This window comes from Argentina anserina, chromosome 5 (assembly GCF_933775445.1).
Source record: "Argentina anserina chromosome 5, drPotAnse1.1, whole genome shotgun sequence".
NCBI classification, from domain to species: domain Eukaryota; kingdom Viridiplantae; phylum Streptophyta; class Magnoliopsida; order Rosales; family Rosaceae; genus Argentina; species Argentina anserina.
In genome coordinates, this window is record NC_065876.1 from 8,914,542 (window position 1) to 8,940,407 (window position 25,866).

The 25,866-nt window shown below is 41.2% G+C and overlaps 5 protein-coding genes across 8 annotated transcripts; 2 read left to right on the top strand and 3 right to left on the bottom strand.

Annotated features, from left to right (window-relative positions):
- Nucleotides 1-521: 521 nt before the first annotated feature.
- Nucleotides 522-2,037, bottom strand: LOC126795445 (transcription factor bHLH120). The gene is made up of 4 exons (XM_050522283.1): nt 1,938-2,037; nt 1,258-1,310; nt 778-1,128; nt 522-669 (listed from the first exon to the last, which is right to left on the bottom strand). The coding sequence occupies exons 1-4, from the start codon at nt 2,035-2,037 to the stop codon at nt 586-588; spliced, it is 588 nt and encodes a 195-aa protein (XP_050378240.1). The 3' UTR covers nt 522-585.
- A 6,768-nt stretch (nt 2,038-8,805) lies between these two features.
- Nucleotides 8,806-14,640, top strand: LOC126793391 (zinc finger CCCH domain-containing protein 45). 3 transcript variants are annotated; one of them, XM_050519902.1, is made up of 10 exons: nt 8,806-8,968; nt 9,587-9,689; nt 11,578-11,807; nt 11,889-12,140; nt 12,247-12,320; nt 12,410-12,597; nt 12,727-12,773; nt 13,198-13,254; nt 14,132-14,185; nt 14,267-14,640. In XM_050519902.1, exons 2-9 carry the CDS (start codon nt 9,599-9,601, stop codon nt 14,183-14,185), a joined length of 993 nt encoding a protein of 330 aa, XP_050375859.1. In that variant the 5' UTR covers nt 8,806-8,968; nt 9,587-9,598; the 3' UTR covers nt 14,267-14,640. The 3 variants fall into 3 exon arrangements, with proteins under 3 accessions (XP_050375859.1, XP_050375857.1, XP_050375858.1); XM_050519900.1 differs by having other exon boundaries at nt 14,132-14,181; nt 14,267-14,638; XM_050519901.1 differs by having other exon boundaries at nt 8,807-8,968; nt 9,584-9,689; nt 14,132-14,181; nt 14,267-14,638.
- A 1,208-nt stretch (nt 14,641-15,848) lies between these two features.
- Nucleotides 15,849-16,940, top strand: LOC126795135 (uncharacterized). 2 transcript variants are annotated; one of them, XM_050521958.1, is made up of 3 exons: nt 15,849-15,995; nt 16,078-16,193; nt 16,339-16,940. In XM_050521958.1, exons 1-3 carry the CDS (start codon nt 15,882-15,884, stop codon nt 16,796-16,798), a joined length of 690 nt encoding a protein of 229 aa, XP_050377915.1. In that variant the 5' UTR covers nt 15,849-15,881; the 3' UTR covers nt 16,799-16,940. The 2 variants fall into 2 exon arrangements, with proteins under 2 accessions (XP_050377915.1, XP_050377916.1); XM_050521959.1 differs by having other exon boundaries at nt 16,114-16,193.
- Nucleotides 16,941-17,427: 487 nt separating this feature from the next.
- Nucleotides 17,428-20,214, bottom strand: LOC126794814 (subtilisin-like protease 4). Its single transcript, XM_050521594.1, has one exon. It carries the CDS (start codon nt 19,797-19,799, stop codon nt 17,541-17,543), a length of 2,259 nt encoding a protein of 752 aa, XP_050377551.1. The 5' UTR covers nt 19,800-20,214; the 3' UTR covers nt 17,428-17,540.
- Nucleotides 20,215-22,354: 2,140 nt separating this feature from the next.
- Nucleotides 22,355-25,023, bottom strand: LOC126794648 (subtilisin-like protease 3). The gene has a single exon (XM_050521411.1). The coding sequence runs from the start codon at nt 25,021-25,023 to the stop codon at nt 22,708-22,710; it is 2,316 nt and encodes a 771-aa protein (XP_050377368.1). The 3' UTR covers nt 22,355-22,707.
- Nucleotides 25,024-25,866: the final 843 nt, after the last annotated feature.

The following is a 25,866-nucleotide window of genomic DNA, read 5'->3' on the forward strand; positions in this document are numbered from 1 at the left end:
ATTGGAGTACTTGAAAAAAACACTTTTTTTTGGGTCAAAAACTTAATTAAAGAGAAAGTTGGATGTGACCGAACTCCAAATGCGGATACGGAGATCGATTGAGAGAGATGCTAGGTGCATGATGATTTTTGCATAACGATACTAATCACCGTACAAGAATAGAATTGGATTTGAAATCATGGAATGTCATTAACATTAACAATTATATGTACAATTTTTAGGGCCGAAATCAACAACGCCAACCTGCATGAGACTACTACTCCATTTCACGTAAATGTGCATTATGACAGTGGAGCTTGAAACAAGAGCTATTATCGAACTACTGATTAATGATAAAGATCAATTGACGAAAAGATCGTACTCCATCATTCGATCAAATCATCTCAAAACATAAATCGTACGCGTTCTCGCCGATCAATTAATCTTTGCATTAATCATATTCAACCACACACGATTAATGCAAATATCGAAGCTCTAATCCAAAACTACTAAATACAAATTCATGCATTGACACCAATCTGCTTAGACAAAGAATTGATGAACATACAGATTAATAGCAATATTCCTTGCGATCGAGCACCATAATTATATGAAGCCAGGCTCAGACGTACATTTTGCAATCAGTCTGTTTTGGAGCTCAGGAATATCGATGATTTCCCCATTACTCACCTGTTGATGACAATTCGAGTATGTAAGTGCCCAAGATTTAGGAAAATAAAAGAAGGTGGCAGATCGAAGTGCCAATGGTACACTAGTTTGATTACAGACTTACAGTACCTCAGATTCAAGGGTATAAAGCAACCGTTGGTTTCTTTCGGCCAACTTGCAGCTCACTATACCAAGTCCTTCTGCAACCAGTATGTCAATCAGTCTTGAGAGAGGAAGCCCTTGTTTCAATGGAGTATTAACGACTACCTCCAGTCCTACACAACCCGGTCTGACCAGCACGACAGTATCCCCCATTTTTGCTGGACACTCTAAATAAACCAATGCACCGGTACTAGATCTTGAACTATTGCATTGTATTTTCAGTTCATCCCTCTTTTTTTGCAGCTCCTCTATATTCTTTTGTATATGTTTAATGAAATTAGCCGCCTGGTATACATGATCTGATATAGACCTCTTTCCCTAAACCCAAAACAAGAAGATTACTTTGCTGTCAAACGTACTGTAAAACTCAATTAAAGAAAAATCATGCTCGATCCATATTGTAGAATAGCTAGCTAGAGATCAGAAAAATAAAGGGTATATAAACACCTTGAGATATTCGAGAGGGAGGTGAGATCGTAGAGAGACATTGTTGGCATAGGCTTATGCCCGCCATAATCAGCACAATAATCACAGCGCATTAAGGCTAATGTATAGCACAGTCTTACAATACTGACAGCAAGTCAGCCGCACTAGCTACGCAATGGGCCTCCCCGCGGTCCAAACTGACTACGGACGCGCCCTCACGCATCTCAAAGAAGACTCCAGATAACACCTTAATCGGACCTCGTCCCACACCGAAAGATAGGTAAACGATCTACCTCAACTCAACAATAAAAGGTCAAACTCTTGACCTTATAAGGTAGGTACACTAAATCCCATACTGTAACTCTGCATAAATTACCTACATCCTAACTTAAGCGTCGGAGAGTTGAAGACTACGCCGCCGTGATCTCTACTTTGACGACGTGTGCTACTTGTGACAGGGAAAAGACAAGGAGTACGGCGTATCACATCCACAAGGAATACGGCGTACTAAACCGAGTGTAATTACAACATCAACATTGACGCCGTCTGTGGGAAACCGCAACAAAAAGTCAACAAAAAATCACATGCAGCACTTAGCCAAACAACTACACTTCGACATGGGCACTATCAATCCCTCCCCCTCCGCTCCGGCAGACGGTCACATCGAAGACATCACAGACCTTAGCCTCAACCACCCCTACCTTCCGCCAATGACCCTATCATCCTCACACCTACACCCGGAACAGTCGTCAGCACTAACGCGACTCCGGATCCGGCAACCGCCGCAAGAATGGAAAACATGGCCCGAGATCTAGCCGAATGCCAGTAGCGCAAGGCACTTGAACGCGAGAAGGCAGCAGCTCTGCAGGGCGAGCTCGACAGGATGTGAGCACAGCTCGAGCGGGGCGAGCGTAGTCATTTACATGGCGAATCAAACCGCGAGGGCAGCGCGCAAACGAGAGGACAAGAACAAGTTCACTTGAGCATCAGCTTGACTCCCTCCGAACTCGCCAAGAAGCGGCCACCATCACCACGGCGTATCCGCAACCGCGAGGAAGGGAGCACGAGCGTCACCTCTTGTTCTAGACCCCACACAACTGCTCACAACAGCGAGTCTGCCACGCTACCTCTGATCTTGCAGCGACTAACCGCAATAGAACAACGGGATGCCAATACATTGTGCCAACCAGTGTTCGCAGCCAGGATGGGCCCCTTCACTACGCGAATAATGAACACCGTGCGCCCTTCTCAATCTAAGAGCCCAAAAATTACGCCGTACACAGGCGAAGGCGATCCATTCCGGCACATCGATAACTTCAAGAAAGTCACCGCCAGTAGAGAGTTCGACGACGCCACCTTATGCCACCTGTTCAGCGAAACACTAGATGGGGATGCCATGAATTGGTTCTTCGAACAACTGGCGAACTCTATGGATTCTTTCGCGCAGTTGACCACAACATTTCTTAATCGGTTCATCCTCATGGCCGGGGCCACCCACACAACTGATGGCCTATTTCAAATAAAGCAGGAGAGAAGGGAAACGTTGGGCGCCTTCGTCATGCGTTGGCAGACAGCAGCATCCAAATGTCGGAACCTGAACAAAACGCTCGCCTTGGCCGCTTTTAAGGAAGGACTACGGTAAGAGAACTTCTTATTCCATATCAATGTGGACCCTCGAATGCGCGGCGCCACATATGATGACATCATGACTGAAGCAGTACGATACGCTCAGGCAGAATACGTCACATGTGGGGAAAAACGAACCCCAGTATCATCAGACAAAAGCACTGCGCCGCAGACATCTGTACACACAATCCCCCTCCAACGTGAGCTCTTCCCTAACACAGAAGACCATAGCAGAGACAGGAAAAGAGAGTGGCATCAGGCCAATCACCGTGACGCGCGCAACAAGGATCGGCACAGAGGCCGGGACAAGAACATGAGACTTGGCAATGAACGTCGCGACAACAGAGACCCTCGTCAAGTTAACGCGATGGGACGCCATAGTGACCACACACCGCCTAGGGAAGAGACCCTGGAGGATTTTTTCCACAAGCATCAGGGGACGCTGAGGAAACCAGCAAGACCACTACGCCCTTAAACCGAAGCAGAAACTGGTAAGTGGTGCAGATTTCATGAAAATGGAAGCCATAACACGGATGATTACCGCACCCTCCGCATACTAAGAGCCAATGGCGACACGTGGGTTCGCCCGGCGCAGCAAAGGGTACAGCAGAACGTGGTGGCCGTAGTTGAGAACCTACGCCGCATCAACGTAATAGAGGGAGGAGCCCAGATGAAAAACATGTCTAACCGAGCAAAAAAACGCTTTGACCACAGCAATCACCCGAGGCAGGTGTACGCCATCACAGGAAGAAACGCTAAGCAACAGAAGGAATGGTGGAAACCGATCACCTTCACTGAGGAAGAGGAAATTGACATCTCCTTACCCAATGACGACGCCTTCCTCATCGACGCAGTTTTGGGCGGACAATGAGATGTAGGGAAGATGATGATCAACACGGGATCCGCAGTCAACGTCCTATTCAAGGAAAGCTACGAAAAGATGGAGCGTAGTGGCAAGAAGTTAGTACAGGACAACGAACCGCTAATCAGCTTCTCTGGCGACGTAACCCAACCCCTAGGCTCGGATTATATGACAGTACGCATTGGGACTGCACCATGCACGGTTTGCGTCGAAGCCGAGTTCATCATAGTCGACGCCTACAGTTCCTACAACGGGATCATCGGCCGACCTACACTTAACCGGATGCGAACTTTTATCGCTGGACACATGATGCTCATAAAATTTCCAATTCCGCATGGAACATGACAGGTCCGGGGTTCACATTCCGTAGCAAAAGATTGCCAAACACGCGCGATTCGACAGACGCGCAACTGACACGAAATCCTGGTAGTACATGCCACAGTAAACTTGACCGACAAGGTCGTCGACGCACGAGATGGAGAAACATCGAAAGGCAAGAGCAAGCAGAAGGCTACGTCATACGAGGCAAAAACATCGGCAAACCCTGAATCTTCGTTGAAAAGTATTACGCCATTCCCGCACCATCCGGAGCGCAAGATCAAAGTCGGCACAACTCTCAGTCCCACTGTTGAGAGAGACTTAACAAGTTTCTTGGGCGACAACATGGAAGTCTTTGCATGGTCCTATGAGGACATGCCCGGCATCTCGCCCGACATCATCATGCATGAATTGCACATCAAACCTTCCGCACACCCAATTAAACAAAAGCACCGAAACTTCGACGACGAAAAAAGCACGGCAATACTCCAAGAAGTTGACAAATTGAAAGGCATGAAGTTCGTCCGGGAAGTGCAATACCCTGAGTGGATCTCAAACTGCGTTATGGTCCGTAAAGCCAATGGTAAATGGCGAATGTATGTGAATTACAAGAACGTAAACAAAGCATGCCCCAAAGACAGTTTCCCCCTACCTAGAATTGACCAACTAATCGACGCAACGGCAGGTCATGAGTTGCTAAGCATGATGGACGCCTACTCCGGGTACAATCAGATACGTATGAACCCTGCGGATCAGGAAGCTATGACCTTCGTTACTGACAGAGGCCTGTACTGTTATAACGTCATGCCCTTCGGGTTAAAGAATGCAGGCGCTACGTACGTGCGTTGCGTCACACAAATGTTTGACCAACACATCGGTCGGGAAATTGAGGTATACGTCGATGACATGTTGGCCAAGAGTATAAAGGCCGAAGACCACGTAGCCAACCTCCGAACCATCTTCAATGTGCTCAAAAAAACAAGATGCGGTTGAACCCGGAGAAATGTTTTTTCGGCGTAACAAAAAGTAAGTTTCTAGGCTATATCGTCAGTCAACGTGGCATAGAGGCAAATCCTGAAAAGATACAAGCCATCCTGGATATGGCGCAGCCAGTACTCAAGAAGGACGTAGAAGCCCTCCAAGGTAGACTCGTGGCACTATCTCGATTCATATCAAGACTGACCGACAAGTGTGAGCAATTCTTCAAACTGTTAAGGCGTCCAAGAGCAAACTGATCGAATGGACACCGGACTGCCAAGAAGCCTTTCAGGGATTAAAAGACTACCTCGCCACAGTACCATTACTGTCGACCCCACAGCCAGGAGAACCTCTGTACCTTTACCTCGCAGTATCCGCAACCGCGGTCAGCAGTGCCTTAGTTCGCCGTGATGAAACTAAAGAATTGCCAGTTTTCTACGCAGGCAGGGCCATGAACGGCCCAGAGACAAGATATCCAACACTGGAACAATTAGCCCTTGCGCTCATCGTAGCAGCCAAATGACTGCGCCACTACTTCCAAGCTCATAGCATCCACGTACTTACAAACTAGCCTCACAAACAAGTACTACAGAATTCAGAACACTCCGGGCGACTCAGCAAGTGGCTATCGAGCTGACAGAATTCGACATCGAATACAAGCCACGACCCGCCATAAAAGGACAAGCCGTAGCTGATTTTATTGCAGAAATGATCCCCCGAGATACGACGGAAGTGGTACCAGATGATGTCATCAACCCCATCAAGATTTCGCCATAGAACTTACATGTAGATGGCTCCAACTGCGCCAAATATAGCGGAGTGGGGATCATCTTGAGGGGACCGGGGGGACTCGAACACGAGTATGCTCTAAAATTCAACTTTGCTGCCTCCAACAATGTAGCGGAGTACGAAACACTGATTGGGGACTACAGTTGGCCCTCAGCACGGGTGCCACCAACATCAACGTATTTAGCGACTCTCAGCTCGTAGTCAATCAAATCACAGGGTCCTTCACCGCCAAGGATGAGCAATTAGCAGCCTACCTGGCGTACGCCACAACGCTGTTAAAGCGATTTGAATTCTACCACATCAATCAAATACCAAGGGCCAATAACGCAAGGGCGGACTCCTTAGCAAGACTCACCATGGCGCAATCACACCAATGCCACAAGGATACCAGGGTTGAAGTTCTCCACCATCACTCCATTTACCAGACCTTGCAACAGATATGCCAAGTAGAGCGAGACCAAGCCTCATGGATGGATGAGATAATAGCATTCAAGCGTAACGACAGGCTACCTGAAGACGAGAATTGGCAAAGCAACTAAGGAGGCGAGCGGTAAGGTATTATTTGCGGAATAACACGCTCTACCGCCAAGGTCTGCTGAACGCCGACCTTAGATGCGTCACAGCCAAAGAAGGCAAGCAAATCTTGAACGAGATCCACAGCGGTGATTGTGGCAACCATTACGGCAGCCGCGCATTAGCTACAAAGACACTCCACACATGATATTATTGGCCCACACTAGCTCGCCAGATCTTGCCACAAATGTCAAATTCATGGACCCATACCACGCCAACCCTCAGAACCGCTATCTTACATAGTCAGCCCGTGGATCAACTGCCTCTGGGGAATGGATCTGATTGGCCCACTTCCCGTCGGGAAATGCCAATTCAAGTGGGTCATTATATGCATCGATTATCATTCCAAATGGATTGAGGTTGCGCCTCTGACTGCCATTACAACCGAGAAGGTCCAAAACTTCCTGCAACGCAACATCTTCTACCGTTACGGTACGCCGGAGTCTATCATCACAGATAACGGCACACAATTCAATAACGACCACCTTATCACATGGTGCACGGCAAGAGGGACTAAGCTCAAATTCGCATCCGTAGCACATCCCAAAACCAACGGGCAAGTAGAAGCCGCTAACAAGTTGATCAAATGCCTCCTTAGGAAAAAGCTGGATGAAGCCAAATGACTTTGGCCCGAAAAACTCGACGAAGTGCTATGGGCAATCCGTACCACACCAACAGAAGTCACGGGCGAAACTCCTTTTTGCCTAATGTACAACACGGAAGCAGTCCTTCCCATCGAAGTAATTCAACCAACGCAATGGGTTTCGCTGTTCGACCCCGATACCAATTCGGAAAATATGCAACTTGATAAAGATCTCTTGGAAGAGAAACGCATCGCAGCGCACCAACATAACATCCAGAACGAACAGCGCATGGCGCGCTTCTATAACTCCAGAATCAAGAGTAGGACACTACAACTAGGCGACTGGGTCCTAAAGAAGGTCCAAGCAAAGGTCACTGGATTACGCCCGAGATGGGACGGACCATACAAAGTCGTCGAAATCGTGGCACCAAACACGTATTGCCTAGAGGACAAGTACGGAGAGAGATTAGCCCATCCTTGGAACATGGAACAGCTTAAGTACTACTACAAGTAGGGGTCTGCGCGTAGCGCAAGACAGGGACTCGGACTGTTTGAGTACTTTTGGCACACTGCCAAAGCTATCTTTGTACAAAACGGCTACGGCCAGGCTATCAATGAAATGAGGAATTTTTCAAACCATTGATCCTTACTACGCTAGCGTACTACGGCAATTAAATTCCTTCGACAAACTATTTCATTGTGCGCACAACAAAGATAGCATTAAGCATGTAGCTGGAAGTATAAGATAACAATCACATAACATTGCTACGGAAATAATATAAACAAAATCACTTGGACTAAAAGACAACTTCTATTCATTAAAGATAGCGAGTTCGGCACAAAGACCATTACAGAAGAGAAAATGTAAAAAAAAAATTACAGAAATGAAAATGAAGCACTACGGGGACGAGGGACGCATTACAAAAGTCTTATCACCCCATCATACTCCTCCCTCGCAGCTTGATACGCCAACATCGCTCAGGCCGCATCGCTGCCTCTAGCTCCGCTGCTTGCCCCGATTCGCCTTGCGGCGGTTGTGCATCGTGATGCTCTGCGAAGGAGGAGTAAGAGATGAGAAGAGATATCAAGAAAATCTAGATGAGAGAGAGAGAGAGAGAAGACATAGAGTTGGGGAGAGATATGAAAAAAATTCAAATGAGAGAGAGAGACAGAGAGAAGACGAACATTTTTTTATCAATTTCATCTAGTAATGTCTCTTTAACTTGCACGTGCGTAACACCTTCACACTATGTTGGACATTCTTTTGTTTGAATTTTGAAATAAATCTTTAATATTGCTATAATCAAAGATAATCTTGGTTTAGAAAATAAGTTATTAATAGTTATTCAGTTATTTTAATACTAGATAAAATAATTTAAAAATAAAATATAAAAATAGTATAATATATATATATATATATATTATTTCGATACTTACAAAACGCACCCGCTTTCTTAATTTTTGAAAAAAAAAACGCTTTCCTTCCACGTACCCGCACTCGATTTCATTCAGCCTAGCTAAATGCTCAAACGTCTCCAAACTTCCTTGCGTTTTCGTGCATTAGAACTTTTCAGACCAACTTTTTTCTTGGTTTATTTCATTCGACAATGTTTGTTTTTGACTTCACTCCCACTCACTTCGTGTGACGACTACCGTTGTTTCGTAAAGTTGACAATATTAAAAAAAGAGAAATGAACCGATATTAGCTCTGGACATAAAAATCATTGAACTTTATGTGATAATTTCATATTAAGGGGCATTCTTCTTGTTCGTAAATGATCATCAAAAGGCATAAATAGCACAAGAAGAAAAAATGAAAAAAAAAAAGATACTTGAGGTCAAGTTTTACAAAGGAGTACGTCGAGTACTCGAGTACAGTACTATCCAGACACGTTTCAAAGCTCACTGACTGTAACTACCACTACCAAAACCTTACTCCTCGGAAAACTAGGGCTTCCGACCCAAACTCCTAATCTCTCTCTTCCTCATCTATATCTTTACTGGTATGTTCTTCCTTCTAAACTCGCGCGTTCTCTGCTAAAGATCTTGCCTCTGTTGGTGTTAGTTTCTTTCAATTCAAGTGTTGGTTCTTTCAGTACTTGTATTGGAATGGGTTGGCATTTTGTGTGAGTTCAATTTGTGATTTGATGGGTCAATTTTGCTTACTGTGGAGTTAGTGTTTATGGAAAGATAAACTTAACTCAATCGGATGGAGACTCGGTGTGATTTTACTTGTCGGTTCATAGTTTCATTTGAATAGGATCTGTTTGTTGTGTTAGCCATAATTACGCAGGTTTTTTTTCACACTGTACGAGTGTAAGGAAGTTAAACTTTCGGTTGTATTTCTGAGGCATTAGTCGGGAATTGAACAATGTTTTGATAAGGTAACACTTGACAGTGTGGCTTTGGTCAAGAAAAATCGGAGAAGAAAGGGTTTCTTAGAAGTGTAAAATTGGACATGGTTATTTTGGTCTCCTCAGTTGAGAGTTTGATCACTTGATGCAATTTTGTTATCATTCATACTAGTTTGTTACTTTGTTATGTCTGTCTTCTATATTTGGATAAGTATGGCAGACTGTCAATCTTTTGCTTACATTTTGCAATTGGTTATGGTGTAGTAGGTTGATAGGGATATGTCGTGTGATACTGCAAAGGAAAATGCATCTGTAGTGGATTCATCTGTTACTGATAGGAAAGAAGACATGGGGAATGGAGATGAGCCAGGTAATTTTTAATGAGAGTTTGTTCTTTATTTATATCGTATTCCACTTTTTACTTTGTTGGTATCTATTATGAATGAATTGGTGTGAACTGTGTGATATAGATTAAATATTTTAAGTTATTCTTCTTTCCCACAATTACAAATGAGTTGTAGCCTTGTAGGCATTGAAATATCCTCATATTGTTGCCGTAGTTTGATATGCATCAGCATGTAGATTCTCCTATAAATGCTCTCTGTATACTGTCCAGAGATTCTTACATAGTCATGGTATAGATAGTGTCACTAAAATGAAATCATATGCATTCAGAACTTTATGGTAGTGTCCTCTTTCATTGAGTTTCATATTATCACTGCCTGTCGTTTAAGAGATCACCCTGGACTCGAACCTAAACATTTTCCGCCCCTCCTTTTCCTGTGAGTGTGGGTATTCAAACATATACCCAGTTCAGTTTGTCAGTATATATTCATTATCTCTCTGAGGTCGGTGTAAGACTTTTATTGTTATTATAAGATATTGAAGTTGCTTGATGCTAACAAGATCTTGTTAACTTAACTTCTGTTTGGGATTGATAATTTTGGCATATATTGTCTAGGAGTGGTCTAAAATTTGTTTGAAAAGTGTGGCCATATTCTGTAGTTGTTAGATTCTGTGGATGTGTTTTTCCTATTAGGGGCCAAGTTTCCACTCTTGAGGTAATGCTGGATTGCTAGTGTAAAAAAAAAAAGGGGATATCATAATTCTCTGCTAGATAGGTTGCAGACTTTTTGTATTTTCGCTTTTTCATGTAAGATTCGATTTAAATTGAAGTGGATAACCTCATTGGTGGATGGTGTGGAAGTATCTACTGCTTTTAAACTGAACTAACTAGTACATACTGCACACTCTTGCAATTTTGTATAATTGCCATGCCAAGAAGCTTTAGCACTAATATGTGCTGCATTGGAGTACTTTCTTTGGATAATCAAAAAGTTATTAATCCATACATTTCTGGAAAGTGGTTCTTTTGCATTTGTTGCTGCTCAAATTTTCTTCACTCTATTATAGATGTCTTAAGGATGCCAATGTATATGTCAGTGCATCTTTAATTAAAGATTTCAGTTTAGAAGATATTCGTTGGCAGAGGATTACAGCTGGACTAGAGATATCTCAAGCAAGTTAGCAACACAATAGTTTAGTACTGAGAAACGAAACTGCAGCATATTAGTTTGGTGTCTTTTCAGGACTTGTAACAGAGAGCTTATTAATCCATTAGAGTTGTGCAATGAACATACTAATCTTGAGGCTTCTACCATGTACTTTAGTCTTTTACCTCCTAATAATGTTGCGGGCTTTGTGGTGTTTGACATTCTTTTTTATTGGTGATTCTTAAGTGCATGATTAATGATTTCTCATATTAGAGTTATGGGATGTGTTGGATGTAAAGTGTTCCATAATTCTCAGTTACAACTGGATGTTAAGTTTCTGTTATGAACATGTTTCTTCTGGAAATTTGTTGCTGGCTGTACATATGTTTTGAATTTACTGGCTGCTTAGATTTATAAGTGATGTGGAATTATAGGCTTGTCCTCTTTGATGCATTCGGAAAAGTTCCTTTGCCTTGGTTGACTTTTTCATGCTACACATCTCAGTTTTAGAATACGTGTATTGATACCTCTTCATTTCTGTGTTTGTCTGAATACATGGTGTTTGGTTCAGTCATCTCTTTTCTTGAAAAGGTTGGTTCAGTCATCTTTGTATTTATGGAAATTGAACATAAGTTGGTAGATATGCACAAGCATCTTGATTAATAATTGCAGTTACCTGCGTGCAAAAATCTTTCGCATGTTCTTGAGGTTTCATTATTCAATATGCTAATCTGGTCAGTGAATAATTTAATACTTTCTTGTCAGACAGTTCAAGTCAGAAAGTTACCGAGGGGGTTGAACCCTCCAGATCAGATGAAGTCAGGCACTCTCATGATCATGTTGGGAATTCACCTGTAAGAAAAAAGGCTAAATTGTATGGTACAAGATACTTCATCATCAAGAGTTTGTCTCATGAGAATATCCAACTATCAATTGAGAAAGGAATTTGGGCTACTCAAGTGATGAATGAACCAATATTGGAAGATGCTTTTCATGTAAGATGCTCCATGGTACAGTCTCATGTTTTGTTTCTCATATGTAGATACTTTATATAGAAGCATATGGTTGTGTTGCAGAACTCTGGTAAAGTAATTTTAATATTCAGTGTCAACATGAGTGGATTCTTCCAAGGGTATGCACAAATGATGTCTTCTGTTGGATGGAGGCGAGACAATGTATGGAGCCAAGGAAGTAGTAGAGGCAATCCCTGGGGGCGCAGCTTTAAGGTCAAATGGCTGCGGTTGAATGATCTGCCATTCCAACAAACTCTTCATCTCAAGAATCCATTGAATGAGTACAAACCTGTTAAAATTAGCAGAGATTGTCAGGTTCTTTTGTCCTATAATTTAAGTTTGTTCTGCTTAACTTTTTATTGCATTGGCTTTGCAGAAGTGTGTTCTAAAATATGACTCTGAGTTCTGTGTACTATTCCAGGAGTTGTCTCCAGATGTTGGAGAAGCCCTCTGTGAGCTTCTTGATAGGAAAAATGACCTGAATGACGTGAATAGGTAATACCTGTTGAAAGTGGAAGATACTATATCTCTTTTCGAATCATTCCTGGCCCTTAGTTACAATTTACAAATTTATTCTGGAACAGTATTGACTTAGATGATTTTCCCACAAAAAGGCCCCGTGTAGATCTTCCATGTTCAGTGGTGGAAGAAGAGTATAATTTGGCCCCAGTGGATCTTTCATGGTCACAAACTCCCATGCTTTATCCTTCCCTGTTTTATCAACATCAGGCTTCAACAAAGAGATTTCACCTAGCTAATGAGAAATGTAATGGTATTGTTCTTGCTTGTCAACTCAGTTACATCATAATTTACAAGGAAAAACTCTTCCTATTTATGAATACCAATCTATGAGTGCACAGGGATTTGATATCTCAGTTTGATGTTTGGGGTTTGTCTGCAGAAAGCCGGCCAACCAGTGTTCTGACTGAGGATGATTTTCTCGAAATGGTATTTTGTTCTATCTTCAGTTGTTGACCCCCACCACCCTCCATTGATTTTATAATTTAGTACCTAAGTTGTTTAAATTTTGTGCAAGGCAATGGCTGTTATCATTATTTAAAAAAAAAGTAGTTTATGACCTGCTTCTTTTCAGGTGTTAGAAAATTGTTCGTACATCATCTCTCTCTCTCTCTCTCTCTCTCTCTCTCTCTCTATATATATATATATATATATGTGAAATTCTTTTATGTCCTCAGTTATTGTGTTTTGGAAGTTAATGAATCTGACTTGGCTCATTATGGCTTAGCTAGAGTTATCTTCAATACAATTATTTTTAGTGAAATACCTGTTTGATTTATTGTTTTCTAATCTCATCTGGTTATATTTAATAATTTTGTGCTGATAGTTGTCATTTTATAACATGTTACTGCAGTCTTATGAAGAATACCTGGAGGTCTATGGCAGAAGTAGGAAGGAACATTATCAGCCTGTCAGTATTCTATCTAAGAATATTGTATTGATTCCTTATAAATATGTGCTAGTATGACCATGTTTAAAGCTTTACTTTTTTTCGAAATTAATACATTTCTTGCTCATGATTTATGGTTTCAGAAACAAATATGGGCCTTTGTTGTTTGATTATTTATCAGGTCGACCAAATGATTGACTCATCAAATTAGAAACCTACCACCATTAGGTGGCCCATTAGTTTGTTGTTCTGGCTGATGATTATGTTCATCCTAGGACTAGATACCATTACGGTGACAGATAAAAATACTTTCCTATATAGTTTTGAGGATAAGAGATATCAATGGTGTCCGAATTACCTTGAGAAGTTTATTTTAATTATAAAGTACCTGCAATCTGATTGGAAACTATCTGTCATTCTGTTTTTATAGAAATAACTGTTAATAAATGTTGAGCTGTGTCTTTCATTTGTCTTCACTACCTTGGTGGGTAGTCAGTTTTTTAAACACCGTTGTAAAGATTATATTTCTAAGGGATGACACTTTTTCCAGTCCAACAAGGTATGTGGAGTGAGTTCAACCTGAACTTGACTGTTACGACCATAAACTCGCTACAATGGACAGTTTTCCACTAAGTTGAAATCCAGGCAGACGCGTTAATCTTTGATTTCAGAGCTTCTGCCAATACCTAACTAAAATGGGAGTTTTCTTGCATCCTTATAGGATGATTGTTATCTTATTCTGCATAAAACACTATTAGTGGGACATTAATTCTTCTGCTTGCCAAACATGCCTCTTTTCGCTGTGGAACTTGACATCACTGTCACTGCTATCTGATTCAGCTGTGCATTGTTTGTGTAATTAGGTGTAAGTATATCTAAAGTAACTCCTATTTGACAGGGTTCTAGATCACAGAAGTCATCCAGAAGCAAAATGCACGACGATGACTTGTAAGTAAAAATTTTCCTGGTGAACGAATTTTTTGATGACCTTGATTTTGTATATCACTGATGAGAATGAAAAATCATTCTGCAGAAACTCAAGTTACGGAAGTAACCACAGCTGCTCAAGGAAAAGAGCTCATCAGTCATCCCATAAGCAATCACAATGTTGACATAACAAGATTCGCTTCTCCCTATTTTTTTCTCGGAAAATAGCTTGTCGTCTGATGGAATTTTTGATTTCCTTAGGGGCAATTATGCGGTCAAGCCAATTGTTTGGCCGACCTTTCTGTCATATTGTACACATTGTATGTACTTGTATCATGTCTTATCGTCGGCAATGGAGGCTCGTTACCACAACTTGTACAGTAATTCAATCGCCTAGATTAGATATATGAATCCTATCAACTTTATACTTGTGTATGTTACTCCGTTAAATGTTGCTGTAAGAAAATGATGGGGTAATTGTATGTGGATGTTGGAAAATTGATTGCTGTCATTATCTCGAACTAAACATGATGCTTAGTGTTTTAATCTCCTAGTCTCTTGGCCGAGTTGAAAGTTGAAACAAAGAAAAAGCATGATACTGTACTTATATGAAATTTGAAGGTGGATCACCTCATACCACGATGAAATCCTCCGATTTTTTACCGATATGCTACAAGCCTACAATCAGCTTACTGTGAGTCGAATTTATGACATCTCGCCTACAAAAAGGACTTTTATCACTAGACCGAGTAAGATCATAGGTAAAAGTACAACTACTTCAGTCCATACTCTTCTTATGAAAAGTTTTTGGGTAAAACCCGAAGTCCAACAATTTTACATCCAAAATGTTATTTTGTGGCCAATAACTATATTAAGAAGACTTATACATGGTGCACTCTTAGTGCCTTGTTTGCTCCAGGTAAGTGGCGAGTTTTTTGTTTTGTCAAATGGTCGTTACCTCCTAGTGGCAGGGTGAAGTTATGTGTCGTTGAAGTAGTCCGGCGGTAACATAGTGGGAAAACTGTTCAATTGGTAATTATGTTTCACAGTAATCGAGTTATTTTTCCGATATGCCACTGCTATCTTAAAACAAATAGAGTGACCATTATAGCACTCTTTGCTATTTGTTAGTTGGTGCTTAGTTGAATACATGTACGTAGAGATGTCTGAAATTATTTTAGATATTTGTAATCATGGGTATAGGCTTTATATCCCTCCTTTTGTATTCATCAATTTCATCAATTAAGGCTAGAGGGTAGCCGCACAAGCTCTCATCTTAAAAAAAAAAGAAGACTTATACATACAATATTTAGATATAGCCCTTTTATATATATATATATATATATATATATATATATATATAAGCTAAATAGAGGAGATATACAAAACTTTTAAAGACAATTTAGAGATAATAGAAAAAAATGAATTTAAGTGTGTATTTAAGGAGTTTTTACTAGAATTATGAAAATAACACTGAAAATATAAATAAAACTGACATAAATACTAAAAATGAATACAAATGAAAATTTTAGATACCAGGAGTAATTTACCAAAAATTGTTTTATGAAGAAAGTTACAAAATAGTTTTACGAAGAACTTTCTTCACAAAAATTGTTTTATGAAGTTTTTGCCTACTATACCAAAAAAAAAACTGGAAAAAACTGGAGGACTAAATAAAGTTAAAAACTCATTCAGTCGCAGAAAGCAAAAGCGAAAATCCAATGGAGTGCTCCCAGAATCTCAAGGTCACCAAAGAGGAGGTGCTAGCCAAGCTCAAAGACGACGGCGACTTCGACAGGCTCCGCCGCAAGATCATTCAAAAGCTCAAATCCAACGTCAGTAATTCGCTCTCTCTCTCTCTCTCTCTCTCAACAACTTTTTACTGTTTCCGAAAATCAAAAGGGTATTAATCTCCAGGAAGAGTTACGCGAAAACATCAGCTCAATTGTGAAGCAATCAGCGGCTCTGAATCGCCCAGGTGCTGAGACTATGAAGCCCAGGCAACTCTCTGATGACATTTATCACGACGTTGGGTAATTTAATTTAAATCAATCAATCAATTTCAATTATTGATCATACGAATTTCGAACTCGAAATGATTCTAGGAGCAGCAATAGGAGCAATGTTGTGAAATTCAGCTGTGCAGAGTTTCATTCTTAGTGTTTTTTGAATTGATAGGGAGAAAGTGATGAGCCGGATTTCGGATGGGCTGTGGGGGATCATCAGGTCTAGCGATGATGGCATGAAAACCGAAATAAGTGAAACTGTTCTGTCTGTGTATGATAAATTGACCAATCCCGGAGACAATGCAGATGGTGTATCCTCCGGTCGTGTTGTTCAAGTCGAGTGTAGTGATAATGGAGTAGTAATTGGTGCTGCCAGCGGCCCTGTTGTTGATGGTGTGGCTGACAATGAGCTGAAGGATCCGCCGCGGGGGTTTTCTATGTCCTGCAATCATCAGGATGACAATGACCGTGAAAAAGGTGTTGTGGTGGAGCAGCGGGGAATGTCGCAGGATAAGATGGATACTGAGGATGTGGATCGAGTAGTGGCCCCTGGATTTTACACGGACACGGAGCAGAAGGAGGAATGTGGTGGTAGTGATGAGGACCCTGATGTGCCTCCTGGTTTTGGCTAATGATGTTGTCGTGCAATTCAGTTTGTCAGTATTCAGCTGTATCGATTGTCAGGTACCGATGAGGAAGCATATGTTTGATCTATAACAATGAAAACATTTTTTTTCCAATTATCAATATGATTGGCATGATCAATATTAGTGATATTTTGTGTCATGAGAGCATTTGGATATGTGTAGGTTAAAGCATTTTTAAAACTGAATATAGGCATGGCGACATTAACAAGGGAGCTTCACAACATTTAGAATATTTGTCATTTTTGCATAAGGATTAATTTATCCACGGTCCTTTATTATTAACTAACAATTTGCGAAAAAGGGAAGAGATATGATCATCATAGTGCAAGTTAAGTGATTAGATTTCCATCGGGCCGTTTTTGTTGCTGGAAAGTTTAGACATTAAACTCAAGTTAAACATGAGAAAGTGGATTGTGTTACTAAATTACCCTCGGCCTTTTAGTCTTGGAAGTTATATGTACACTCTCCTCTTTCCGGAACTTTTTTTTAATTATATTTCATATTTTGTCTCTTTTTTTTGTTTACATCAATAATTATTCACCTCTCTGGTGCATTGTTTTTAGTTTCTTGATAAATATTCTTTGCATAGAGTTTGAGTTGTCTCCTTTAAGAGATTCACAATATATTTATGTAGATTAATGAGTAGTTATACATAAGTAGTCCCACACAGCACCATTAACTCTGATGACCCTGCAAATCACTGCAACTCCAATATACGACATGCAACTCACTGAAATAAAACAGAAACTGGACTCCGGACAACATATTTAGCAGAAGTCCAGGTTATAAATCCCTGAGTGAATGCACCAGCTCTACCTCCTGAGGTAGGACTGAATGTCACTGAATATGACGCTTTCTGGTTCACCTTTGTAAAGTATAAAGTGCTGGGTTTGACAGTCACGTCGACTCCTTGTGGTACAGATACCTTGACTGAATATGTGGAATATGGGGAACCAACATTTGTCACAGTTCTTGTGAATGTCTGAGATGGTCCCAGCTTGACAGAAAATGAAGGATAGTTCAGTTCTCCTTCAGGGATACTTGATACCTTCGAGCACGTTATTGTTCTGTGCGCGATGATACTGACTTCACTGTCCTTGTAGCCCAAGCCGCAAAGGTATGGAATATAATCATCAGGCTGAATATCATAAATTAGCCCTGGGTCAGTGGCCTTTGATGGATTGACATGGCCTGCACCGGTGGCTAAGATATCTGCCGGCTGAAGTGTTTCATCAAAAATCTGTTTGCCTTGCAAGTTTAGAAGATCAGCAGAAGTCATTATAGCTGATTTAATGGCAGCCGGTGACCAGTATGGGTGAGAGCTCTTGAGCAAAGCTGCAATTCCACTGAGATGCGGACATGACATTGATGTTCCAGAAATTATATTGAAAGTGGATGTTGATTTTGTGATGTTGTCAAGAGGGAATGGCCATGCAGCAAGAACATTTACACCTGGTCCAATAATGTCTGGTTTCAGAATTCCTGGACTTGCCAGGTTGGGGCCTCTTGAAGAGAAGGAAGCAACAGCCGGAGATGTTGAGTCTCCAATGGCAGTTCCTTTGAATAAGATTGTGCCTGTTGGTGTTCCTGTTGAATTCATGTATGCTTTGATCTTCAGTCCTGCTGCATGGGTCACATGTGCTGCAGGAAGAACATGAGCATCAGCTGAGGTACTAAATCCATCTGTTTCCGCATTCAGTAGAATCATAGCTGCACCCCCTGCATTTTTCACTTCCACTCCCTTGTCAATTCTTCCTATTCCTCCACCTCGTTCACACACAACCACTCTACCTTTCACACTAATGTTTTTTAAGGAACCTTCAGCGCAGAATGCAGACTCTGCTTTGCCATTTACTCCAGCATAAACAAGAGGCAATAATGTTGAAGGAAAATCTTTTGGCTGAAAGAGAGATTCGCCATCAAATACTAATCCATTTCCAAGCTTGGCTGAGGCTACAATGCGTCTGTCTAGGGTGCTTGCTCCAACGGTGAGAACCCAAGGGGCTTCATTAGACAATGAGCCGTTAAATGGACCAGAATTTCCAGCTGAGCAACTAACGAAAATTCCCTTTTGAATTGCTGCAAATGAACCGATTGAAGTACTATCCTGGAAAAATGGAACAGAATCTTGTCCAAGGGAGATTGATATCACATCAACACCATCATGAACAGCGGCTTCAAGGGCAGCTAGGATATCACTCTCTGGACAGGGTTCTCCAAAACAGACTTTGTATATTGCCAGGTGAGCGTATGGTGCCATCCCAACTGCGGTGCCTTTGGCATTTCCTAGCACATCAGCATTCTGCACAAATGCTCCACCAGCTGTGCTTGCTGTGTGTGTTCCATGTCCATCTTCATCAACCGGCGGCTCAGCTTTCTCTCCCTTCATTGCCATGGCTGCAAGATTGAACGACTGTGCTCCAATTAGTTTATTATTGCATTCTGACACGTTGAAGTCACACCTTCCTTTCCATTTAGCTGGTGGAGGTGGAATTCCTGCACCACTAAATGAAGGATGGCTGGGGAATACTCCGCCATCTAGTACTCCAATGATCACTCCCTTCCCAAAGTTTGAGTCTTTCCAAATTCCCGCTTGTTGAGTCAGCCCCAAAAAGTCGGGAGTGTGCGTGGTTTTCCGACGAAACACTCGTTCAGGATGTGCAGCCACAAAACCATCCATCTGTTCCATCGCTTTCACTTCCTCTTGAGTTAGCCTTGCCGAAAAACCACTGATCACAGTTTTGTAGGAGTAAAGCAAGCGTGTTTGCTCATCAGAGCTTGCCGTCGTAGATGGCAGAAAAGATCTGTGCCAACTCTCCAGGTCTCTTGCGGCGGCAAAAGTTTTACCCTCTGGTTGCATTACATGGACAATGTATGTCTGTAAACTGCTCTTTTTCGTAGAGACAATAGAAAGCTCGGTTTTCTGAGCAATCCCATGAGAGAAGCTTAACATGAATATGAGAGTAAGAAATGGAATCACAGCCATGATGACCTAACCCTTGGAATCCAAGTAGATAGAAGCTGTGATGCCTATGTTTCTGTTGAGAAAGCATAATATATAGGGAAAGGAAGTGGAGAGTAGGCCGGCTTTTTCATTCGAAAGTAGCAAGATATCTATTGGAGGTTTATGGTGAGGCATACTTGGAATTCAAAATGTTGTTATAGCCTGAATATGGTTTGGCCTCTGAGGAATATTATTTAGTGATTCAACTTATCCTTAAAGCGGCAAGAAGGAGCACAGTGTTGTATATATATATTTTGGATTGATATCAGTCCTACATGTGAACTTGTTTAGTTTCACCTATATGTCTGGCCCATTCAAGGATTTGTCCACTACTACTTGTTGTACACTTGAAATTCTTATCATGTGTTTAAGGCTTTCTTTTGGAAGGAACCCATAACAAAGCATTTAGTCCTGCATTATCAATAAATGGTGTCAATCAAGTGAGTCAGTTGAATAACTTATATTCTGTTCAGAATTACATCAGGTCAAGTGATGGCGTGAAAAGTAATACAAGTGAAACTATTCGTTCTGTGTATGATAAATTGGTTAACCAGAGGACAATGCAGAGGGTGAATCCTCTGTGTTGTTCGAGTCCAAGTCAACTGTAGTAGTTGTTGATTCTGGGAGTGGAGCTGTTGATAGTGTGTCTGACAATGAGCTGAAAGATCAGGATTACAATAACCATGATATGAGGGTATGATAGAGAAGCGGGGGATGTTGCGGGATAAGGTAGATTTTGAGGGTGTGGATCGAGTAGCCCCTGGATTTTCTACAGATACGAAGCACAAGCAGGAGTGTGATGGTAGTGATGACTCTGAGGTGCCTTTGGTTTTGGTTAATGGCGGCCATTTCAGTTTGTCAGTGTTATTGTTCAGCTATAACAAGTTTCAGGTACTGATGAGGAAGCTTATATTGTTCTTTTGCAATATAAAAGTTTCTTTCCAAATACCAATATAACGATGGCATGATCAATTAATAATACTGATGATGTTTTGTGTCATGAAGGGATCTGGATCTGTGTTAAAAATTGTATGGCTACCTTAAAACTGAATGTAGGCAAGCCAGCATTAGCAAAAAAGCTTGACTACCTTTAGAAGTTAGAACCTCTTCATTGTCGCATAATGATTTCTCCATGTTTTTTTTTTAAATTTAATCAGTGATAACAGTGTGCTAAAAGTGGAAGTAATAAGGTCATTCTAATGGGAGTTAATGGTTATTTTCTATTATTAATTTAGTTACTGTTATTGTTCAGTGATAACAGTGATTGCTCATCAGAGCTTGCTGTCACAGATAGTAAAAAAGATCTGTGCCAGCTCTCCAGGTCTTCTGCTTCGGCGACAATTTTACCCTCTGGTTGCATTACATGGACAATGTATGTATGTAAATTGCTTGTTTTCTCAGGCACGGGAGAAAGCTCGGTTTCCTGAGCAATCCCATGAGAGAAGCTAAGCATGAAAATGAGAATAAGAAATGGGATCACAGCCATGGTGAACAAAACCCCTGGAATGAAGTACAAGTGGATACAAGCTGTGATGCCTATGTTTCTGTTGGGAAAGCATTATATATAGGGGAAGGAGGCGGAGAGTAGGCCGGCATTTTGTAGAAGCTATCTATTGGAGTTTTCTGGTGAGCGCCTCTGAGAATTTCTATGATGTTGTGGCCTGAATATGGCTTGGCCCTTCATGAATATTATTATGTGAATCTACTTATTCTCTAAGCGGCAAGAAGGATTCTGTGCAGGTTTGCTTTTGTAATTATATTTTGGATTAATGCAAGTCCTATATATGAGCTTGTTTAGTCTACACCAATGTTTTAAAAAACTCGCTTCAAGACTCGTCTGAGGCTTAAAAAGTTTAAAACTACTTACATAACGCCTCTGTTTTTCGGTATGGACACCGAGGCTCGCCTTTTACACATTATGTTACATTTGTTTTACGCATTTTACGTATTTTACTACGCCTTAGAAAATAATATTTTTAAAAAGATACTTATATTTATTTATATAATATGTTTAATTTGATGAAAACTATCTAAAACGTTTGAATTATAAATTTCATTATATCTAAATGCAATAAATTGGTAAGTTCTTATGTATATTTATTTTTTTGTATTTGTATAATTATATATTTACACATTTAACTACTAATTTTTCTTATAACATAAGACTTACACTTTATGCTCTTCAAGTTATAAGGCTCAATCAAGGCTCTCAAGAAAACGCCTTGGGTACGCCTTCGTTTTTTAAAACAATGGTCTACACTAGACTTGACCCGTTCAAAAATTCCACTACAAATCACTGGAATATTGGTTAGGCTTTTCTATTGGAAGGAACCCATAACAAAGCATCAAGTCCTGCATTATTCATAAATGGTTTACTTAAGAGACCCATTTGTGTCATTTCTATTCCGTTCACATTTTGATGTCCACTGTTTGGTTCTTTGTGGCACTAACTATCAAGCAGCAATAATCCAAGACATCAGAAAAGGCAATTCTTGACGACTTACTGGTTCTGCTTCTCTCATCTGTTATTTGTATGCACTCATTTGCTTCAAGCTTAATATAATGTTGGGTATATTGTGTAAGCTACAAATTTGAAGCAGTTCAAAGAAGACTACCGGACCAATTACCAGCAGAACTCATACCTTTCCTACCTTTACTGCCGTATAAAAAGTTATTTGAATTACTATTAACTCATAAGATTGACTGCGTATACCAAATATCAGGTAAACATGACGTTATTGAGATCGTAAAACTGTAAGAGATGTTTGATCTCAGAAAAACTAAATCTTCCTCCAATTAAACCATTCGCATGGCAGTTATTCCGAGCTTCCATTCTTAGTTTTATTTTATCGAATCTTGCAATTAGCTTTTGCTGGATCCAGTTCTGATCTCACTGCTGGGTGTCGAAGATCACAGATATGGGACTAGTAACAGAATGCTGACCAGAGTACAACCTCAAATAACCCTGAGCAAATGGTAGATCCGACCCTGCATGTTGTTCCGGGATGAAATCTATACTGTATGTGATTGTCTGGCCAACCTCTGTAAACGTAAGCATCGCAGGATTCACACTCATTTGAATTCCATCTGGTATCAACATTTCCCAGTGGTAAGTTGAATTGGCTGGTCCAACATTTGTCACGGTCCTTGTGTAAGTTTGAGACTCAGACAGGTCCCGGAATATAAGAGAAAATGAAGGATAATTTAGCTGCGCTTCTGGTATGACTCCTACTTCAGAGCACTTCACCGTCTGTTGGGTGATTATCTGTATTTGACTTTCTGTGTAGTTCAAACCACACAGGTACGGAATGTAGTCCTCTAGTTTTGTGTCGTAGATTAGCCCGGGGTCAGCTGCTCTTCGTGGATTAACATGTCCTGCACCAGTGGCAAAGACATCTGCTGGATCAAGTGTTTCATCAATAATAGGCTGGCCTCCAAGGTTTACCCTGTCAGTAGTTGTCATAATTGCAGACTTAATGGCGGCTGGTGACCAGTCGGGGTGTGAGCCCTTGAGCAAGGCTGCAATGCCACTCAGGTGAGGACATGACATTGAGGTACCTGAAACCATGTTAAATGTGGCCGTAGATTCTGTCCCGTTGTCCACCGAAACAGGCCATGCAGCTAGAATGCTTACACCGGGACCAATGATGTCAGGTTTCAAGATTCCTGTGCTTGCCAGGCTTGGTCCTCTTGATGAGAAAGAAGTGACTGCGGGAGCATTTTGATCACCGATGACAGTGCCTTTGAACAAGATTGTGGCTGTAGGTGTTGCAGTGGAGCTTATGTATTGCTTGATGCTGACACCTGCAGCATAACTCAAATGTGTTGCGGGAAGCACATGAGGATCAGCTAAGGTGCTATAGCCATCAATCTCTTGGTTCATGAGGATCATGGCAGCACCACCTGCTCTTTTGACTTCTTCTCCTTTGGCAATTCTTCCAATTCCTCCACCTCTTTCACACAACACAACTTTTCCCTCAACACCATTAAGGGTTCCGACGTCACACAGAGCTGTTGAATCATTGCTATATGCACCAGCATAAACAAGAGGTATCAAATCTGGACTAAAGTCTTTATCCTGGAATAACGATTCCCCATCATATTCTTGCCCATTTCCAAGTTTTGCTGTTGCTTTTATGCTTCTGTCAACAGTGCTTGCTCCAACAGTTAGAATCCATGGGGCTTCATTAGATAAAGTACCATAACCAGGACCTGAGTTTCCAGCTGAGCAGCTGACAAAAACTCCCTTTTGAATTGCACCAAATGCACCAACTGCTATTCCATCTTCATAGAAAGGAGCTGAGCCACCACCAAGTGAGAGGGAGAGCACGTCGACTCCATCGGCAACAGCAGTGTCCATAGCAGCTACGATGTCACTTTCAGAACAACCGGCTTCAGAGCAGATTTTGTACATTGCCAAGTGAGCATAAGGTGCCATGCCAGAGGCTGTTCCATTTGCCATTCCAAACACGTTTGCGCCTTGCACAAAATTTCCTGCAGCTGTGCTCGATGTGTGTGTTCCATGTCCTTCAACATCAACTGGTGGATCTCCAGTAGATTTTCCCCCCTGGAAACTTCTGGCACCAATAAGCTTGTTGTTACAGAATGCACCACTGAAATCACACTTGCCTTTCCATTTAGCTGGAGGAGGTCCAACTCCTTCATCGCTGAATGAGGGATGACCTGGTGTTATTCCAGTATCCAGAACTCCAATGATGATGCCTTCACCATAATTTGATCCTTTCCAGAGTCCCGATCCTTGGTTCAACCCCAAGAAGTTTGGAGTATGGGTAGTGTGCAATGGGAGAATCCTTTCTTGATGAGCTGATATAAACCCATCTTTGGTCTTCATTTCTTTCACTTCCTCTGCTGTCAGCTTTGCTGCAAAGCCAGTAGCCACATGGTGATATGTGTATACCATTCGGTCATCCGTCACCTCATTTGAGCTTGCAACAGTTTTTGGCAAAAATGATTTGTACCAACTCTTTAAATCTCGACGAGATTCTGAAAATAGCTTCCTTACCGGCTTTTTCACCCAAACAATGTAAGTTTGCATGCCACTCTTTTCCTCCTCTGCCTTAAATTCAGCTTTGTGGTGGAGTAATCCCATGCCTCCATCAGTTATTGCTAGTGATAGGCAGAAGACGAAACTCAAGCCAAGAAGATATATGATCTGCAGGGCTACCAGCTTTTTGTTGTTCTCCATCTTTTTTATGATGAAGAACCTCAAAACTGAAACTGGTTTGTGTTAGAAGACTTCTGCGACTACCTATTTATATTAGTTAGCAGGAGATCGTTGGAACTTGGAACTTGCGGGGTTTTGATGTAGCAACAAGTTCAAATGCCGGCTTTTCTTGTGCTGCAGATGATGACAAAAGAATGTGAAAGGTGGCTGGTTGTGACTTAGATAACAAGATTGCCAAATAGGGTTGAGCATAAGAGTTTGAAAGTATTGCAGGATCCAGTTTTGGAAGTAATATACATGGGCTTAGTAATGCTCGCTGAACCTTACAGAGTTACCTAAGTGGTGATATGCCTTATGTAGAAACTAGCCAAGACTCATTTGTCTTGAATGGGAGGCTGCTCTAGTGCTATTTGTAGTTTATAGATGTCAACTGTTTATATGTTTCTCCTTGAGTACTTGTTGAAAGCTGAAATTATTCAATAATGAGAAGAATATGAATATATGATAGAGGCATAGAGCAATCGGTAAACTTTGTCAATTCTGCTCTTCTTTGGTGCTATATCTGCTTTGATAGTACATTGATGATGTCAAAATGAATAGCCAACAACAAGATGACCTGAAATTGCTGGAGCTTAGCACTGCAAAATCAGCATACAGTACTCGAGTTTGATTATGCTCAACTCTTGCTTGGCTCATTTTAACTCGCACCTCAGAAAGAAGTGGAACTCCAATCAGTCTAATGAGATATCTGGCTCCTTGGGAGATCCTATTCTTTAGGAAGTAAATAAGTCATGCAAAGCTTGGTTCGAACTGTGACAATTCTGAGAGAACACTGAGGGGTAAAATTGTCCTTTTTTCTATAAA

What these genes read in the sequence shown, in the direction of transcription:
- LOC126795445 (XM_050522283.1), bottom strand. Translation starts at nt 2,037, where the DNA reads ATGTTTTCCATTCTTGCGGCGGTTGCCGGATCCGGAGTCGCGTTAGTG. An exon ending in GATAGGGTCATTGGCGGAAG is followed by an intron (nt 1,311 to 1,937) that starts GTAGGGGTGGTT and finishes GGCGGGCATAAG; the next exon opens with CCTATGCCAACAATGTCTCT. An exon ending in TTTATACCCTTGAATCTGAG is followed by an intron (nt 670 to 777) that starts GTACTGTAAGTC and finishes TGTCATCAACAG; the next exon opens with GTGAGTAATGGGGAAATCAT.
- LOC126793391 (XM_050519900.1), top strand. Translation starts at nt 9,599, where the DNA reads ATGTCGTGTGATACTGCAAAGGAAAATGCATCTGTAGTGGATTCATCT. An exon ending in GACCTGAATGACGTGAATAG is followed by an intron (nt 12,321 to 12,409) that starts GTAATACCTGTT and finishes ATTCTGGAACAG; the next exon opens with TATTGACTTAGATGATTTTC. An exon ending in AAAATGCACGACGATGACTT is followed by an intron (nt 14,182 to 14,266) that starts GTAAGTAAAAAT and finishes ATCATTCTGCAG; the next exon opens with AAACTCAAGTTACGGAAGTA.
- LOC126795135 (XM_050521958.1), top strand. Translation starts at nt 15,882, where the DNA reads ATGGAGTGCTCCCAGAATCTCAAGGTCACCAAAGAGGAGGTGCTAGCC. An exon ending in TTCAAAAGCTCAAATCCAAC is followed by an intron (nt 15,996 to 16,077) that starts GTCAGTAATTCG and finishes ATTAATCTCCAG; the next exon opens with GAAGAGTTACGCGAAAACAT. An exon ending in GACATTTATCACGACGTTGG is followed by an intron (nt 16,194 to 16,338) that starts GTAATTTAATTT and finishes TTGAATTGATAG; the next exon opens with GGAGAAAGTGATGAGCCGGA.
- LOC126794814 (XM_050521594.1), bottom strand. Translation starts at nt 19,799, where the DNA reads ATGGCTGTGATTCCATTTCTTACTCTCATATTCATGTTAAGCTTCTCT.
- LOC126794648 (XM_050521411.1), bottom strand. Translation starts at nt 25,023, where the DNA reads ATGGAGAACAACAAAAAGCTGGTAGCCCTGCAGATCATATATCTTCTT.